This window comes from Nanorana parkeri, unplaced genomic scaffold (genome assembly GCF_000935625.1).
Source record: "Nanorana parkeri isolate BGI_ZX_2015 unplaced genomic scaffold, ASM93562v1 scaffold1168, whole genome shotgun sequence".
Classification (NCBI taxonomy): Eukaryota; Metazoa; Chordata; class Amphibia; order Anura; family Dicroglossidae; genus Nanorana; species Nanorana parkeri.
The window spans coordinates 16,691-33,819 of NW_017307436.1; the positions used below are offsets into that span (position 1 = coordinate 16,691).

Genomic DNA, 17,129 nt, shown 5'->3' on the forward strand with positions numbered 1-17,129 from the left:
AGACCCCTGATGTCTCCATAAAGAGGACCTGTCATGTAAATTGGCTATCACATAGGGGGCTTCTTAGCCCCCTATGTGATAGCAATAAAGTTGTGTAAAACAAAAAAAAGTAATACAAAAATGAAAGAATCATAAAAATAAAGAAGCATTAAAATGAATGTGAAAATATTTTCTTTTTTTAATGTCCTCCGCCCCTCCACATACACATGCAGATATGCGTCGGGTGCGCCTACGTGCGAAAACAACGATGGTGCCGCACATGTTACATATAACCGCAAACGTCGGAGTGTGAGCAATTATTTTAGGACCATTAATTACTGATAACACTAAACTGATGAGCGGTGAAAGCGTTTTAAGCGTCGCCTATGGCCAATTTTCAGTGTGGTCGTTTTTTTGAGATTTTGCGGACGCACGCAATTTTAAAGCTTGACATGTTTTGGTGTCTATTTACCCGACGTGACCCCGTCTTTTATATTTTACCAAAAATATGGGTAAGAATAGATGTTTTATAACATAACGAAGGGAAAACATTTTTTTTATTTTAAATTTACGGTACTTTTTTCATTATGTTGTAAAAAATAACCCCCCCCAAGTGGTGATTATATACCTCCAAAAGAAAGCTCTATCTGTCCCCAAAAAATGTTAACATAAATTGCAAGGCTATAGTCCGGTCATGCTGACTGGTGACATTTTTGACTGACTGGTGAGACACCCTAACATTTTTCAAGCCCTGTACATAGCACTCAAATTTTGTTGAGCCTGTTGTACAGAGTTTCTAAGGTTGAATGACGGGTACACATGAAAAGGAATCTGATGTGTAGCAAAATCCTATTGGAAGTGACCCCAGCTGGAATGTCCCATGCTGTCATCCATTGACTACATGCTAGTTCTGAGTTAGTGATGTTGCGCACAGCACAGATGATCAGATTCTGCTTTACAAAGCCAGTTTGCAACTGGAAATTCACATCATGACAGCTTCAGTCTGAGGCTTTTTACACAGGTATGCCAAAAACCTTTTCAAATACATTTCCCAGAGATCCGCATGTGATTAATGTTTTATGCAAAAGAAATATGCTAAGTTGGCTGTTGCAGTTGGGAAAACTACAATGAAAGGCTTGTCCTTTGTTAGCAGTTTATACTCGGGGAGAGTGTCAGCATGCAGAATGTGGGTGCTTATTGTATAGAGGCCATTCTTATCCATCCTGTATAGAAGTATTTGTTCTTTCTGTGTATCCAGTATGTGGGCTACTGGCACACTATTACTGGTACTATTATTTATTGATGGCAACGTGTAAACCTATCTACTGTTTTTATTTTTCCTGAATCATTTTCATAGATAAATATTTTCATAGATAATTTTGCATTTTCCATGTTGGGTGATATTTGCTGTTGTAGTTTGTAATCAGACTGTTTTTTTTCCAGCCTCTGTGTGTGCTGAAAAGGCACAGATGCCTACTGGAGGGAACATTGGGTTGTATAGCCTTTCGTGTAAATTGGTATATCATACCTGTATACTGAAGGGCAGCTACTGTTTTTATTATTTGCAAATAAGCATTAAACTGCACTGCATCCAATCGGCTTATTTGTCTCGTTTCCAAACGTCATCCGGGAAAAACTGAAGAGAGATGCTGATTGGTTGCCCTGGGCAACTGCTCCAGATCTGTCTGCTCCAGTTTTGCTAAATTCCCCCCATTTGAGGGGAATTTATCAAACCTGGAGCAGATAAATCTGTAGCAGTTGCCCAGGGCAACCAATCAGCATCTCTCTTCAGTTTGTTCAGTCAACCACTTCTGGGCCGCAATATGTCCAGCTGCTGATCTTTCCTCAGAACACTGGACTACATCACTTCCAGTGTCACTGTTTACATTCTCCGGCTCTTAGAGGCGGGAGAAGAAGCTGGGGAAGCAGATCTCTGCTTCTTCGGGGTCCCTAGATGACATTAGGGGTCTGAAAGACAAGATCGCTGCTCGTTTCATACAAATGATCAGATCAGATCACTTGTATAAAAACGAGCAGCGGCTTCCCACTGTACATTTAGCTCTGCTTGTCCGGAGCAGGGCTAAATGTACAAAAAAACTACTCGCCTGGCGCCCGAAACTGCATGTCCTGGGCATCGGGCGATAGGAATTCCACACCCCTGATATGTGCTTGGTTGTTTTGCGGAATGCGGTGCAAAACCTCTTGTGAAGCTCAGATGGATGCTTAAGTGGCTGTCTGGAGATACATTTTTAAGGCTGATGTATTTTTATTACTTGCAGAAAAAAGTGGAGAGTTCTGTAGCTGCCATCTTCACTGCCATCAAGGATAGCCACGGGGCCTTTCAGTAAGTAATGACATTTATTGTAATACTTATGTCAAGTTTATCTCTGATGTCTTAGGTTGTCCGCTTTCTATCTGGTATCTTCATGGGTTGTCAGCTTTCTCTCTTGCATATTACATAGTTACATAGTATTTGGGGTTGAATAAAGACATACGTCCATCAAGTCCAACCCATATAGGTCCACGAAATCATCTCATTCTTAGGGATACTGGTATCCCTGGATATTACGGTCCCTCAAGAAATTGTCCAAACGTTTCTTGAACAAATCTACACTCTTGGCTAAAATCACTGCCGATGGCAGTGAGTTCCAGACCTTAACCGCTCTTACTGTAAAGAACCCTCTTCGCCCATTGTGCTGGAATTTTTTCTCCACCAACTTTAGGTGGTGGCCTCTAGTCTTTGTAATGGAGTTAATCTCAAACAGTTTGTTGCCAATGTTGCTGTCACCATTGAACATCTTGTACATGAAAATCACATCCCCCCTTAATCTCCTTAATTCCAGCGTAAACATGTTTAAGGTCAGAAGCCTTGTCTCATAGCTCTGGTCCTCCATTCCCCTAATTAGTTTTGTTGCCCTCCGCTGGACTCTCTCCCGTTCAAGGACATCCCTTCTCAGTACCAGCGACCAAAACTGGACCGCGTACTCCAGATGTGGCCGAACCAACGGTATTAAGGGGGTTGTCCGCTTTCTCTCATCATCTTAATGGGTTGTCCACTTTCTCTCTATCATCTTAATGGGTTGTCCGCTTTCTTTCAGGCATCTTAATGGGTGGTCAGATTTCTTCCGGGCATCATAATGGATTGTCAGCTTTCTCGCGGGCATCTTAATGGATTGTCGGCTTTCTTTCTGGTATCTAAATGAGTTGTTGGTTTTCTTCTGGGCACCTTAATGGGTTGTCAGCACTCTCTTTTTGGCACCTTAATGGGTTGTCTGCCTTTCAGGCATCTTAATAGGTTGCCCGCTTTCTTTGAGGCATCTTAATGGGTTGTCAGCTTTCTTTCAAGCATCTTAATGGGTTATCGGCTTTCTCTTGGCACCCTAATGGGTTGTCGGCTTTCTTTTAGGCATCTTAACCACTTGTCGTCCATGGCCATTCCTGAACGGCCGGACAGGAGCCTTATAGGAGCGGGAGAGCGGCTTAAGACGTCCTGCCCCTCCCCCCGCTCGTGTGCGGCGCTCAGCGCGCACAAGAGTGGGTAAACTGTTAGCAATGTAAACAGCCAGCGATGGCTGTTTACATTCAAGCGATCAGGCGTCTCTTTAGACGCCCGATCGCTTGTAGTAGCAGCAGGTGTTTGCCCCCCCCACCCCCTTGTACCGCTGCCGGTCCTGAGATCCAGTGCGGCTGTGACCGGCACGGCAACTCTGTTACTGGAGATCAGTACACGTTCTCCCATTGATCTCCTCTCCGGTCCCCTAATGCAGGAAGTGATGTATATTACATCACTTCCGGCATTCAGTGTCATTTTACGGTTACAAATGCTGGTGAGATGCTTCAGCAGCTTCTCTGGGGGTCCCTACGTGACATTAGGGCTCTTGGAGAACCCTGATGTCTCCATAAAGAGGACCTGCCATGTGAATTGGCTATCACATAGGGGTTTTCTTAGCCCCCTATGTGATAGCAATAAAGTTAAGTGTAAAAAAAAATAAAGCATAAAAAAAGTCACAAAAATGTAAAATAACACATTTTTTTTTTAAAGTCCCCCGCCCCCTCACATACACACGCAAACATGCGTCGGGTGCGCCTATGTGTGAGAACGACAATTGTTACATGTCTGAGGGAGAGCAATAATTTTAGGGCCATTAATTACTGATAACACTAAACTAATGAGCGGTAAAAGCGTTTAAAGCGTTGCCTTTGGCCAATTTTGGCTGTGGTCGTTTTCTGTGATTTTTTTTTTTTTTCTTCCTGCGGGCAGGCGCGCACGTGCGCAATTTTAAAGCTTGACATGTTCGGTGTCTATTTACCCGACATGACCCCGTATTTGATATTTTACCAAAAAATTGGGGTGACAATAAATGTTTCATAACATTTTGTAGGGAAACAGGTTTTTTTCCCCAAAATTTAGGGTACTTTTTTTGTGTTTTATAGTAAAAAATAAAAACCCACAGTGGTGATTAAATACCACCAAAAGAAAGCTCTATCTGAAAAATTGTATAACATTTGTTTCAGTACAGCGTTGCATGACGGAATAAATGTCAATCAAAGTACAGCAGCGCTGAACCCTGAAAAATGGCCTGGCCAGGAAGGGGGTTTAACACCCTGGTCTTCAAGTGGTTAATGGGTTGTCCGCTTTCTTCTGGGCAGATAAATGGGTTGTCAACTTTCTTTCAGGCATGGTAATGGGTCATCCGCTTTCTTCCAAGCATCTTATTGGGTTGTCAGCTTGGGCATCTTGATAGGTTGCCAGCAGTCCTGGGTTTTTGAAAATGCCTTTGGTTTCCTTCTGCATGGTAAAGTACCTATTAAAATTTTGGCTGAAACAGATGCATATGAATTGTTTTACTTGCCAAAATAGTGGTAAACCTGTTCATCCACACTTGTGATGCTCGCATCTTTGGCACGCCTGCACTCTGGCATCTTTAAACCTGCCTAAATACCTCCTTCTTTAATTCCCAGTGCCCGGAAAAGGTTGGGGTGACTATAACATAGTGAGCTAGTGCCAGACGGGCACATCCTTTCCATTTCCATCCTGATTTCAAGTAACAGTAGTTTTTAATAATTACACCAGTCATATATAAGGTACATTTAATAACTTTTCAGTGACTGCAGCTGAAGTAAAGGCTGCTTTTATATTTGCCTGGCAGTCATCCCGTATGTCAGTTATGTTATTAAGTCTTTTAGATCAACCTGTAGCCAGGCTATGGAAATTCAGGTATTTACAAATTTGTAACAAGCACTCAGGCCTGGGATTGCACGCCTGGGATGTCCTGCACAATGCAGACAGCCATTGCTGCGGCACCAGCCCTAATGAGCCTCTGTAGTTGCAGGACTGTGGAGCAGTTTTACTCAAAGTTCACAGCAGAAGCACTCCTTTCAGCAGGTGCATTGCTCCCCCCTACTTGCTGTCTTCTTACATTAGAGATTAGAAAGCATATAGGCTACTGAATCACTGTAGGGAGGGGGTGCAGAGTTAACAGTCACTGCTGGGAGAGTTGAGCATGCTCAGAGGGGTGAGCAAGGGTAGCTGAGTGAGAAATGGATGATCCGCGCTTCTGGAAAGGAGACTAAAGTGGAAATGTATAATAAATTAAGACCTAAAGCAGCTCTAAAAAGAGGATAAGGTAGCTGAGTGCCTGCTGGGAGGGGGAGCTGAATTGCTACTAGGAGGAGGGATGAGAGGGGGAGCTGAGTTACTGCCGGGGAGAGGCGGGGTTGAGCTTCATGCAATACAAGTCATTCTGTGTTTGAAGGAGGAGAGATGATGTCACATCCCCGCTCCCTCCTCTCCTCCATTGGCAGAATGTCTTGTATTCTTTGAAAAAATATAAAACATATTGTGAGTGGACGATAGTGAGGAGTTGCGGGTGAGGTGACTGGAGCGATGGACCGCATGTTCCAGTGCAGGTGATCACACTACGGCCGGGAGGTACGTTTGGAAAGCCATTGACATTAATGGCACTGCAACACACATTCTGGAGCAGAATTATTTATATATATATAAATAAATATTCTATACAGACCGCTGCAGCCGGCACCAGTGGGGTGGAGAACGGAGGAGCAGAGTGGCTTTCGTTCTCTCATTGCCAACTGTCTGCAGAGTCAATAGCTACAGACCACCAAACTCCGTGTGGCCTTCAGATTGGCACAACAACAGTGCGCAGAGAGCTTCATGGAATGGGTTTCCATGGCCGAGCAGCTGCATCCAAGCCTTACATCGACAAGTGATATGCAAAGCGTCAGATGCAGTGGTGTAAAGCACGCCGCCACTGGACTCTAGAGAAGTGGAGACGTGTTCTCTGGAGTGACTAATCACGCCTCTCTGTCTGGCAATCCAATGGACGTGTCTGGGTTTGGCTGTTGCCAGAAGAACAGTACTTCCCTGACTGCATTGTGCCAAGTGTAAAGTTTGGTGGAGGGGGGATTATGGTGTGGGGTTGTTTTTTAGGGGTTGGGCTTGGCCCCTTAGTTCCAGTGAAGGGAACTCTTAAGGCATCAGCATACCAAGACATTTTGGATAATTTCATGCTCCCAACTTTGTGTGAACAGTTTGGGGATGGCCCCTTCCTGTTCCAACTTGAAGGCGCACCAGTGCACAAAGCAAGGTCCAGAAAGACATGGATGAGCAAGTTTTGGGGTGGAGGAACTTGACTGGCCTGCATAGAGTCCTGACCTCAACCCGATAGAACACCTTTGGGATGTATTAGAGCGGAGACTGTGAGCCAGGCCTTCTCGTCCAACATCAGACCTCACAAATGCGCTTCTGGAAGAATGGTCAAACATTGCCATAGATACACTCCTAAACCTTATGGACGCCTTCCCAGAAGAGTTGAAGCTGTTATAGCAGCAAAGGGCGGGCCAACTCACTATTGAACCCTACGGACTAAGACTGGGATGCCATTAAAGTTCATGTGCGTGGAAAGGCAGGCGCCCCAATTTTTGAATGGATATATAATATATTTCTTTATAAAAGCCAAGTCATCAGTTTTGAGTTAGCCATGAATATTGGCCTGAGAATTATTGCTCTCGCTCCAGCACACGTGGTGATACCTGACATGTGTAGCACAATTGTCGTTTTTCTATGTACGTGCTTCCGACTTGTGTTTCTGTAAGTATACGCGCGTTTGCAGGCTTGGGGACTGTACATTTTTTGGAGTGTATTTTTAATTTAATTTTTTAACTTTTGTTTTATAACACCTCATTGCTATCACATTGGAAGCTCACAAGCCCCTATGTAATGGCACATTGAGGTGACAGGTTCTCTTTAAGGTGACATTGGGGGTCTTTTAGACTCCTAGTGTCACCATTCCACTTCACTGGATTCGGCTGCTGAGGCAGGTGAATGTCAACACAGCAGGCAGTGGCTGGGTGTAATAGGCGGCCTGCTATTGGCTAATTTAAATTGCAATAGTCAATAGCAGGCTGGCTATTGCACCCGCCCACTACTTGGTGTTAAGAAGGGAACTGAATGAGAAAGTTCTCCTTCAGGTGCTCCTCTAGCTGATGAAACGGCGGCACCAGCGGGGTAATGCAGAGGCACAGGGGTCTCTCCTCCCCGTTGGTGCCGGCTGCAGCAGTCTTTGTCCCCGCTGCCTTTGCCAATGCAATCGGAGCAGTGCAGCTGTGATTGAAAGGGACACAGACCGCTGCAGCTGGCACCAGTGGGGAGGAGAACCGAGGAGGAGAGTGGCAGCGGCTGCAACTAGTCTAACAATCAAGGAATCGATAATGAGAATCGTTGTCAACGATTCTCATTATTGATTAGTTGATTGTTAGACTTAGATTTAATCGATTTAAATGTTGCAGCCCTAATATTCAACCCCTTCGTGACGGGAGACGTACAGTGTACGTCCTGTCACTTTGTGCCTATATGACTGGCCACGTACACTAAATCATTAAATGTATTTTTGAATACATGTAAATGGCTGTGTCTATATTAATATCAGCTTCCAGTAATCTCCTATACAGCAGCACTCAGACCAGAAGGAGGGGCAGTCAGGCTTTGCTGCATGCACATGTGCTGACAAGGAACATAACAGAAGGGGAGAGGTGTATGTATCAGATAACTGCTATTCGTTCGTTGTCCAATCATATTCTGGGGGCAGGGAGGTGACCAAGCTGTATTGCTTAACTGCAAAATATAAAGATGAAGCCGCCAACCTATATGAGCTTTCTAGCAGGACTGTGTAAATCTTGGGACTGACTGGACAAAATTACTTTTTTGGCAGATAAAACAGCCCCCCAAATATTTTCTACGATTTAAAGGAGAACTATGAGGTGAGTGCTTTTCACTCAGCTCATAGTTCTAGCCGACCTGATTTTTGTTTCAAGAAGGCTCCCATATATGTATTGTAAATCTATATTAAGTTGGTGCCTGGAGTTAAAGCGACTGTTGCTTCCAAAAAAACAAAACAGTGAATGTCCCCTAGAAGACTGTGAACACTTACCTCTCATGCTGGCAATGAGTCCAAACTCCACTGTTTTAAGATGTAAAGCATCTCGCAGAGTCTTCAGCATGCTCAGCTTCTGGCAGTGTCCTATGCTTCTTTCCCCCACTGTGTGCCATTGTTTCTCCCAACGACTCTTTCGTCATTCCGAGGCACAATAGTGATGTAGGCCCCGGCAGGAGGAACCATTGAGCACAGCAGGGATCAGACATCTGCCACATCTGGATTTAAAATATGTGCCAGGGTGGCTGTATCACTTGAACACCGCAAAACTCAAACTTCCCAAATTCTTAATTGTCATTTGCAGGGAGCATTCTTTGTATTTGCTTTGGAAATCCACAGAGTTGCTTAAAGGAGAACTATGAGGTGAGTGCTTTTCACTCACCTCATAGTTCTAGCCAACCTGTGACAATGAGACTGTCACAGGTCGGCTCAGTAGATCGGGAGGTGAGCGAACACATACCGGTATTCGCTCACCTCTCGATCCTGTCACGGCTCTCTGCCGTGACAGGGGAGGAGCTGGATTCCCCCCTCCCCGCTCCGATCTGCCAGCGCTGACTGGCGGAACGGACGGGGGAGGGGGCGGGTACAGCTGGCTCGGCCTCTAGATAGGCAGAGCCAGCTGTCACTCACGCAGCTGGGTGGATCCCGGCACAATTGTCGGGATCCGCTTCAGCTACGGCGTCTCAGTATACCGCGAGCCATAGCTCCCTATATACTCAGCCTAGGGTGACGGGAGGACGCTAGTTTGTGTCCTCCCGTTACCCTAAGGAGAATTATGGGGAAAAGCCCTGACCTGTGCTGCTGACCTGGCTGAAATTTGACCAATGTGTGGCCCCATCAGAACTTCTGAATGTGAACTGGAATATACAGTATTGCACCTACCATTGTTTTTTTTTTGCTTCATGTAACACAACAACATGGGAGGTTGGGGGTCCCGCCACTTCAGGGGTATACACGCTCTGGCAGCATTCAACAGATGGTGTGTTAAAGAGTGTTCATATTTGGAAATCGGATGTGGGGTTAGGTGAAGCAGAGAAGCCGAACGGGTCATCCCTGTGGTCTGCCCCTGCCAGGGTCTCCACAATCCACAGAACCCGCTCCAAGAAGGGTTGTATTTCAGGGCAAGCCGAAATACTTGCAGCATCGTACTCGAGGTCCTGCCACATCTCCAAGATCGAACCGTTCATCTTATGTAACAACTAAGGGATCCTATAACAGTGCGTCAAAAACTTGTATCCCGCCTCCTGGTATCTGCTCGCTAGGGATGCTTTGAAAGGCATCGCAAGGATAGTGTCTTTTTCACTGTCCGTGAAAGTACACTGTAGTTCTGATTCCCAGTTTCATAGGAAGTGTAAGGGTGAGCCACCGGTTGGGTCTAGCAATAGTTTGTAGAGTTGAGATACCGCATGGCGGGCAGGAAGACTACCCACACACAGTTGTTTGAATACTGTCAGTGGCCTATCCAGGTATGACTCATTCGGGACAGCCCTAAGAAAGTGTTGCAGCGGAAGGGCATCCCAGAAATCCATGGGGGGAGGGGGGGTTCCGTGAGTGCCTGTATGGACCGGAGTGCCATCCAGTCCACGAGTCGCCTGAAGTCTAACAAGCAGAATTTGTTAGCACAAAGAAGGGCACGTCGCATAAAACTATTGTCAGATCCTGGGAAGAAATCCGGATCCCCGAGGGCAGGCGTCAGAAGCGAAGGGGGCGGTGACAGGTTCGAGGTTCCCATGACCTTACGTGTCACCCTGAGGGTCGCATACACCAGAGGGTGAGATTGAACCTCCCTGGGTGGGGGGGAGGATAGCCATGGGAGGCCCTCAATTGGAAGGTGGAAGATACGCCACCCAAGGTCTGCCCTCTTGATGGAGGCACCAGTCGAGGACCCGAGACAGGTGTATAGCTGAACAATAGTTAGAAAGGTCCGGAAATCCCACCCCCTCTCTATCCCTGGGAAGGCAAAGGCTACGCCTGCTCAAGCGGGGAGTTTTGCCTGCCCATTTGAACGAGATGATATCGCCATGCAAAGTCTTAAAAAAGTGAACGGGTAGATTGATAGAGCTTGCATAAGGTACAGTTCATTTTTACCACTGCACAATGGCCAAACCATGTAATGTGAAGGAGGCGCCAGGCCTTGAGATCGAGGGCAATTTTTTTCATAAGCGGAAGAAAGTTAGTGGAATAGATGTCATCTAAGTCTCTAGGTATGAATGTGCCCATGGATTTGATAAGTAATAAGTACTATCCTTGTCGCACTCCTTACCGATATGTCCCTTGTAGTGGGGGGTGCTCGCAGTGACCGCGGATGGCGCCGCGAATGTCAGCAAAAATGTAGAAATGTCACCAGCACACCAATCCTTTTAAGATAGCAAAAGCTTCATTTATTGAAGTTTTTTGTCATATGAGCGAAAGGGCAACTGAGGCTTCAGAATATCAAGGTCCTCCGGGGGCACGGTGACATTAAGGGCCGCCGATTTTTGAAGATTAACTCTAAAATTGGACAGGTGGCCGCAGGTAGATAAGTCCTCCAATAGTTGGGAAGGGAGTTGTCTAGATTTGGGATGAAAAAAAACGAGATCATCCGCGTACGCAGCAGCCCTATGGACCCCCGTGGGAGATATCAGCCCCGAGATGTTTGTGGCGTTCCGCACTGTGTGGAGGAACGGTTCTAACGTAAGTGCGAAAATTAAGGGGGACAGGGGGCACCCCTGCCGTATCCCATTAGTTAGAGGGAAGGTCTGCGATCTGGTTTCGTTGACGTGGACCGGTGCTGACTGGGAAGAGTATAATGCCATGATCCAGGCCATGTTCCTCCCCAGGCCAATGTGCCGGAGAACCTCAGACATAAAGTCCCAGCTCACTCATTTTCGGCGTCCATGGATAGCAATATCATTGGGGTCCCTGACCCCCTGGCCTGGTGAACAACATTGAGGGCTCTGGTGGTGTTGTCCCTGGCCTCGTGGGCCGGCATAAAGTCAACTTGGTCCGGATGAACGAGCTGGGGAAGAAACAGCATTAACCTGTTGACCATAATTTTGGCGAATAGATTCAGATCTACATTCAGAAGTGCAATGAGACGGTAATTGACGCAGGAGGTGTGATCTTTGTCAGGTTTCGGGATCGCTGTAAGCCAGGCATGCAAAGTATATGCTGGAGGGGTAAGAACCTGTCAGAATACCATTGTGGGCCGCCAGGAAGGGACCCATCATGGCATTTGAGAAAGTTTTATAATAAGAGAGCGTGAAGCCATCTGGCCCTGGGGCCTTCCCCGCTCAGACGGATTTCAGTGCCCACCGCAACTCCTCCGGTTGAATCGGAATTTCCATGCAATTCCTATCGAGTCGCAAGCAACGGCATCCCGGATACTCTGAGATATTGCATTATAGAGGACCGTGGCGACTGCCCACTAGAGGGTGAGGGTTCTGACCCCAGATTGTACAGAGACTCGTATGTTTTAAATTCAGCCACAAAATCCGAGGACACCATCGCCTTACGGCCAGAGGAGGTAACCACATGAGAAATGCATGGCCTGCGCTGAGATCCCCTGAGAGTGTTAGACAGCAATTTCCCCGTTTTGTCCGAATATTCGTATAGAGTCCTACGACCCCTAGCCAGTCTGCCCTTGATTCGCCTAAAGAAAAGATCATTCAGTTCAATCCGAACCTCTGTGAGCTCCGCCCCCGCGGCCACAGCCTGGGATCTGTTGTGCAGCCCCTCCAGCACCCTAAGGCGATGTAGCAAGAACAAAACCCTAGAGGTCATTACCCTTTTCTTCCGTGCCATGTTTGATGAGTATCCCCCTCATGACACATTTATTAGATTCTCATATCATGAATGGGGGGGTAGATGCGTGGGCATTGGTGGTAAAAAAGGCTAATTTCTGTATCTGTCGGCCGTGACTACCGGGTCCTGCAAAAGTGACTAATTTAGTCTCCAAGACGAACAGGGAGATCTCGGGACCAGCATGTCCTGGGTCAGGTGCAGGGGGGCATGGTTAGACCGTAAGATACTGTCGATGGATGGCCCCCATATCGGGGAGAGGTCCTTGTGCTGCACAAACAGGTAGTCTATGCGGAAGTACATCTGGTGGGGAGCAGAAAATTATGTAAAGTCCTTCCCTTTAGGGTGGCAAAAGGCAGGTATCAACCAGCTGGAGAAGGTGAAATTCCGCCTTCAGCTTTCTCAAGTAGGTGTAGGAAAGATGAGATGTCCCTGTCGAGACGTCCCAGAGCGGGTCCATCGGGAAGTTAAGATTCCCCCCTATAATCAAGACCCCTTCCATAAACTCCAAAAGTCGTGTTACCAGAGCCTGCATGAACCCCAAGTGGTCTGTGTTCGGGAAGTATACATTGGCAAGTGTTGCCTAATTTCCCCTTCCAATAACCTTAGGTGTCACCTATGTATGTACCTTCCGCTAACCTCCAGCATATGTACCTTCCGCTAACCTCCAGCAACTGACTCCCAAAGGTCCACGGGACATCCTTAGACAGCAGTATACTCAGTCCTTTGGATTTGGAGAGGATAGGGACAGTTGTATGACCATGAGAAGTCCCTATTGATGAGTTTCAGGACTTTATCATGTTGGAAGTGGGTCGCGTGGGTAGGCGTGATCGCCTAAGATCAGACAGAAGTCTGGAACGTTTCTCTGGGATATTAAGCCCTCGTATGTTCAGAGAAGTAACAAGCAGAGGCCCCATGACAGTGGCCTAGTAGATCGGAGTCCGCCCGGACCCCTAGCTTGGGAAGTTAGGTACAGGAGAAGGGGGAGGGCAGAGTAATGGAGAAGAAGCTGAGAGAGGTAAGGGAAAACAAAGGGGTAGAGAAGAGGACCAAGAGAGACAGCCAGATTATTATGACCACCCCATCAGTACTTTGTTGGGCCGCCTCGTGACTCCACGAGATGTTGAAAGGTGATGCAAGGAATCTGACACTGCACTGTTGCCCTTCTGTTGTCTTGTACCAGTTTTGCCACTCTCCGTTCTGCCCTAACATTGACTAGTCGCTGACGGCCACAATTCGCACGTTCAGACCCAGATTTTCGTCTTGACAGTCCAGTCTTTAAACACTTTAACCCCTTCATTTTTTGCACCCATGTTATATTCCATATTTTAGGCCTGAAAATGACTTAAAACCCCCAAACATTATATATTTTCTGAATGCCAAGACCCTATAGAACAAAATGGTGGTAGTTGCAAATTTTTATGTTGCGCACTATAAGCGCAACTCCTTATTAAACCCCAACATTTATTGAAAAATGTAATTAAATGCCCCAAAACACAACAATGTTTACGCGGCGACGCGCGTGCTCATGGGGGCGGGGGAATTTTAATTGAAAAAACTTTTTTTTTTAAACTTTAGTTTGACTGCTATCACATGGGGGGGCTTACAAGCCCCCCCATGTGATAGCAGCTGGTGGTGACAGGTACTCTTTAAGGTGATGCTGGCGGTCCAAAAGACCCCCAGTGTCACCTTTATACTGGAAATAAGCTATTGAAGTGCAGATCGCACTAGAAGCGGCCCCTTCTACGGGACACAGAAGCGATCTGGCGACAGGTAAGTCGCCAGAATCGCTTCTGTTGTAAAGCCGACAGTCGGCTTTACAAGTTTAAACAGACTCCCGGCGGGAATAGCCGGAAGTCAGGAGATGATCCCCTGGGCCTCATGGACCACTATTACATCTACCCTATGCATGAGCGCAGTGGCAGAGGCTGTAAATTGGTAAAGTGAGGTACGGAGCGAATATAGGCAGGGCACAGCCTATAATGGCAACACATACATATCAACAGTATGACAACTCCCTGAGGTCCATTTCAAAGCGAAGGGGGACACCGACCGTCTGGAAATACACACTGACGTGGGACCCGTCTGACCACCGTCCCCCCAAGGGGGGGAGGGGGAGAATATGAGTTTAATTATGTCCACCCACCCCTGCCCTTAATACTCTTCTGCCCGTCTACCTCTGCCCTCACCTCACCCATCCTTCCTGGCCAACTATCCACCCCTGCCTTCACTACTACCCCCCCACCAGCACTACTCCTTTGCCCAGCCAGCCCTGCCCTCACCGCTCTTCCTCTTCCCTTGCCCTCACCGCTCTGCCCCATTTTTGCCCTCCCCTGCTGTCATTATTCACCCCCCCCTCCTGCTCTCACCACATTCTGCCCCCCCATAATAAAAAATATAAAACTTGCTTATTCAGAAGGAAGTCTGCAATAGTCGCCTCCATATTTTTATCATAATAACTGGTTTACTTTTACCAGAACTGCATTGTGTTTTCTTACAGGCTTGTTCTGGAGAGAGAGCTCCATGCCCACTACCTGCGAAAAGGCTTACAGCACCTCTCCGACTCCTATGAGGTAATCAACCATTGAAAGTGCTTATGTCATAAAATCTATACCTTTTTTAGCAAGAAGTTAAATTTATAATTTTTTTAATAGGTTCATACTATGTAAACCTGTGCACTATGTCATAAATGTTTACATCAGTGACAAACTCAAATAATTATACACATAGAGGGGAATTTATCAAACCTGGAGCAGCCAAAAATAAAATTGTCTGTTTCAGTTTTGATAAATTCCACCTAGCGTATCCTTCATCTGATACTAATCTAACTGGTATTTCCCATCATCACAAGAATATTCTCGGGAGCTTTGCAAACATTAATTTACCAGTATATTGAATATAAGTTGAATTTGTATGTTAGTTGGAAAAGTTAATGTATTTTAAGTTTAACTCCAGCCCAAATTGTATTTTATGTTTTGGATAGCATAGTAACGCATGTAAAGTTTGTTTTGCTGTGTGTGCCCGGTTCAGAAGATTTCACCTCACTTTCTGTCTCTGTGACAATTGGATTTTGAAAATGTTGGGTTACTATGGAAACAAGGATTGGTGATAAGGCTTCAATGGAGACATCTTTTTCCATGATAACTCTTAGAGGAGTGGATTTCCCTTCCAAGGGTAGATTTCCTCTCACTTCCTGTTGTCTCAAGGACAGGAAGTGAGATTAAATATTTCTAATGAGGATACAGACAGCAGTTAAAACCTCACAGTCACCCGGAAGAAGAGGTGGGCGGCACTTTTCTGCACGTCTAACATGAGCCATCTTCCTGTAATGTACATACAGTACTATGAACCCGATCGAAAAAGGCGGGCACTCACCGTCAGCACGAGCGCGGTAGCATTACAATTACCCCTGCTGTACAGTAATAGCCTCCGTTTGTAAGTAGGAGTCGGATGTAAGTCGGATGTAACTCGGGGACTGCCTGTATTCTGTTTGTTTTATGTACATGCTAAAAAGAAAAAAAAAATTAAACTTGTATTTCTTTTTTAGCCAGGTAAATATTAGAGGTGCACTGAAATTACATTTTCAAAACTGAAAATAAGTGAAAAAAATGCTTTTTTTCCCCTAACCTTTTCCCATTTTTTTCAATATTTTATTATATTATTTTTAAATCTTTTTATTAAATTTTTTTTTTTTTTTTTTTTTTTTTCCTTTTGGTGGCTTTGGGGAAATTTTAGGGGTCTAAACAGATCTCTGATATTTCCCTTTTAAAATAGGAAAAGAGATTGAGAACTCAATCTAGTTTTCTGCTTCACCTGTTATAAATTAACAGGAAGCATCTATACTGAGTGTTCCTGTTTATTCATAACGTGGAGATAGTGAGGGAAATTTATCAAAACTGGAGCAGACTTGCCCATGGCAACCAATCAGCTTCTCTCTTCAGTTTGTTCAGTTAAGATTTGAAATGAAAGGGAGAAGCTGATTGGTTGCTGTGCACAGCTGCTCCAATTTTTGTCTGCTCCAGTTTTGATGCATTGTACCATGTCCACAATCATGAATGAACAGCAGGTGATGTAGATCACTTTCCATTCATTCATAATTGGGGACACAGTAAACATATGATGTCCTCAATTATTTACAAACGCTCAGCGATCGCTGAGTGCTTGTACCCGCTCTCCATCCTGACTCGCTGTTACAGGAGGCTGAGCAAGCGGTGCAGGGAGGAGAGCTCATCTTTTCTGACAGCTGACTCCTCCCCCCGCACCATTTGCCTGGCCTCCTGTGACAGCTGTCTCCGCCACCTCACCGCTGCTCTCCTGATCTGTCACAGGAGGCTGAGCGGGGTGGTGCGGGAGGAGAGCTCAGCCTCCTGTGACCACACTGACAGCTGTCTCCGCCCCACACCGCTCTCCTAATCTGTCACAGGAGGCTGACATCGCTCTCTTCCTCCGTACCGCTTGGCCTCCTGTGACAGTTTCTCTCCTCCTTGCTGGACACTGCGCGGTGTCAGAGGGGACACAGAGCAGCGCACAGTGGGGAGGAGATAAACCAGGAATGCACCACAATTTTCGGCCTAAAGATGGCACTTTCGGCGGCCGAAATTTTGGTGCATCCCTAGTAAATATGGATTATATTTATTTCATGTTTACCACTTCCAGCTAGAGGTTGGTGAGTTTAAATGGAAAGTTCACTTTTAAAAAAAATAAATGCATACTTCTTGTTAAAAGAAAAAAATTTGCATTCATTTTTTTATTTTAGTAAAGCATTAAAAACGCGATCAGAAGATCGCAGGTGCAATGCTCTGGCTCCTGCAGACATTTCCTCCCGTCCATGCCCCTACCAAGGTACGGACATGCAGTAACATGAATAGGAGGCAGAGGTAATGGACGAGAAGTGCGGTGACGTCTCTGCTGCGATGG

The 17,129-nt window shown here is 46.0% G+C and overlaps 1 protein-coding gene across 1 annotated transcript in view; it reads left to right on the top strand.

Moving 5' to 3' along the window:
• LOC108796770 (protein farnesyltransferase subunit beta-like) overlaps positions 1–17,129 on the top strand; it is a 76,134-nt gene that overhangs the window by 5,647 nt on the left and 53,358 nt on the right. The window contains exons 2-3 of the mRNA XM_018568293.1: positions 2,259–2,323; positions 14,713–14,785. Coding sequence (XP_018423795.1) covers positions 2,259–2,323; positions 14,713–14,785 — 138 coding nt within the window. The remainder of the gene's footprint in view (positions 1–2,258; positions 2,324–14,712; positions 14,786–17,129) is intronic.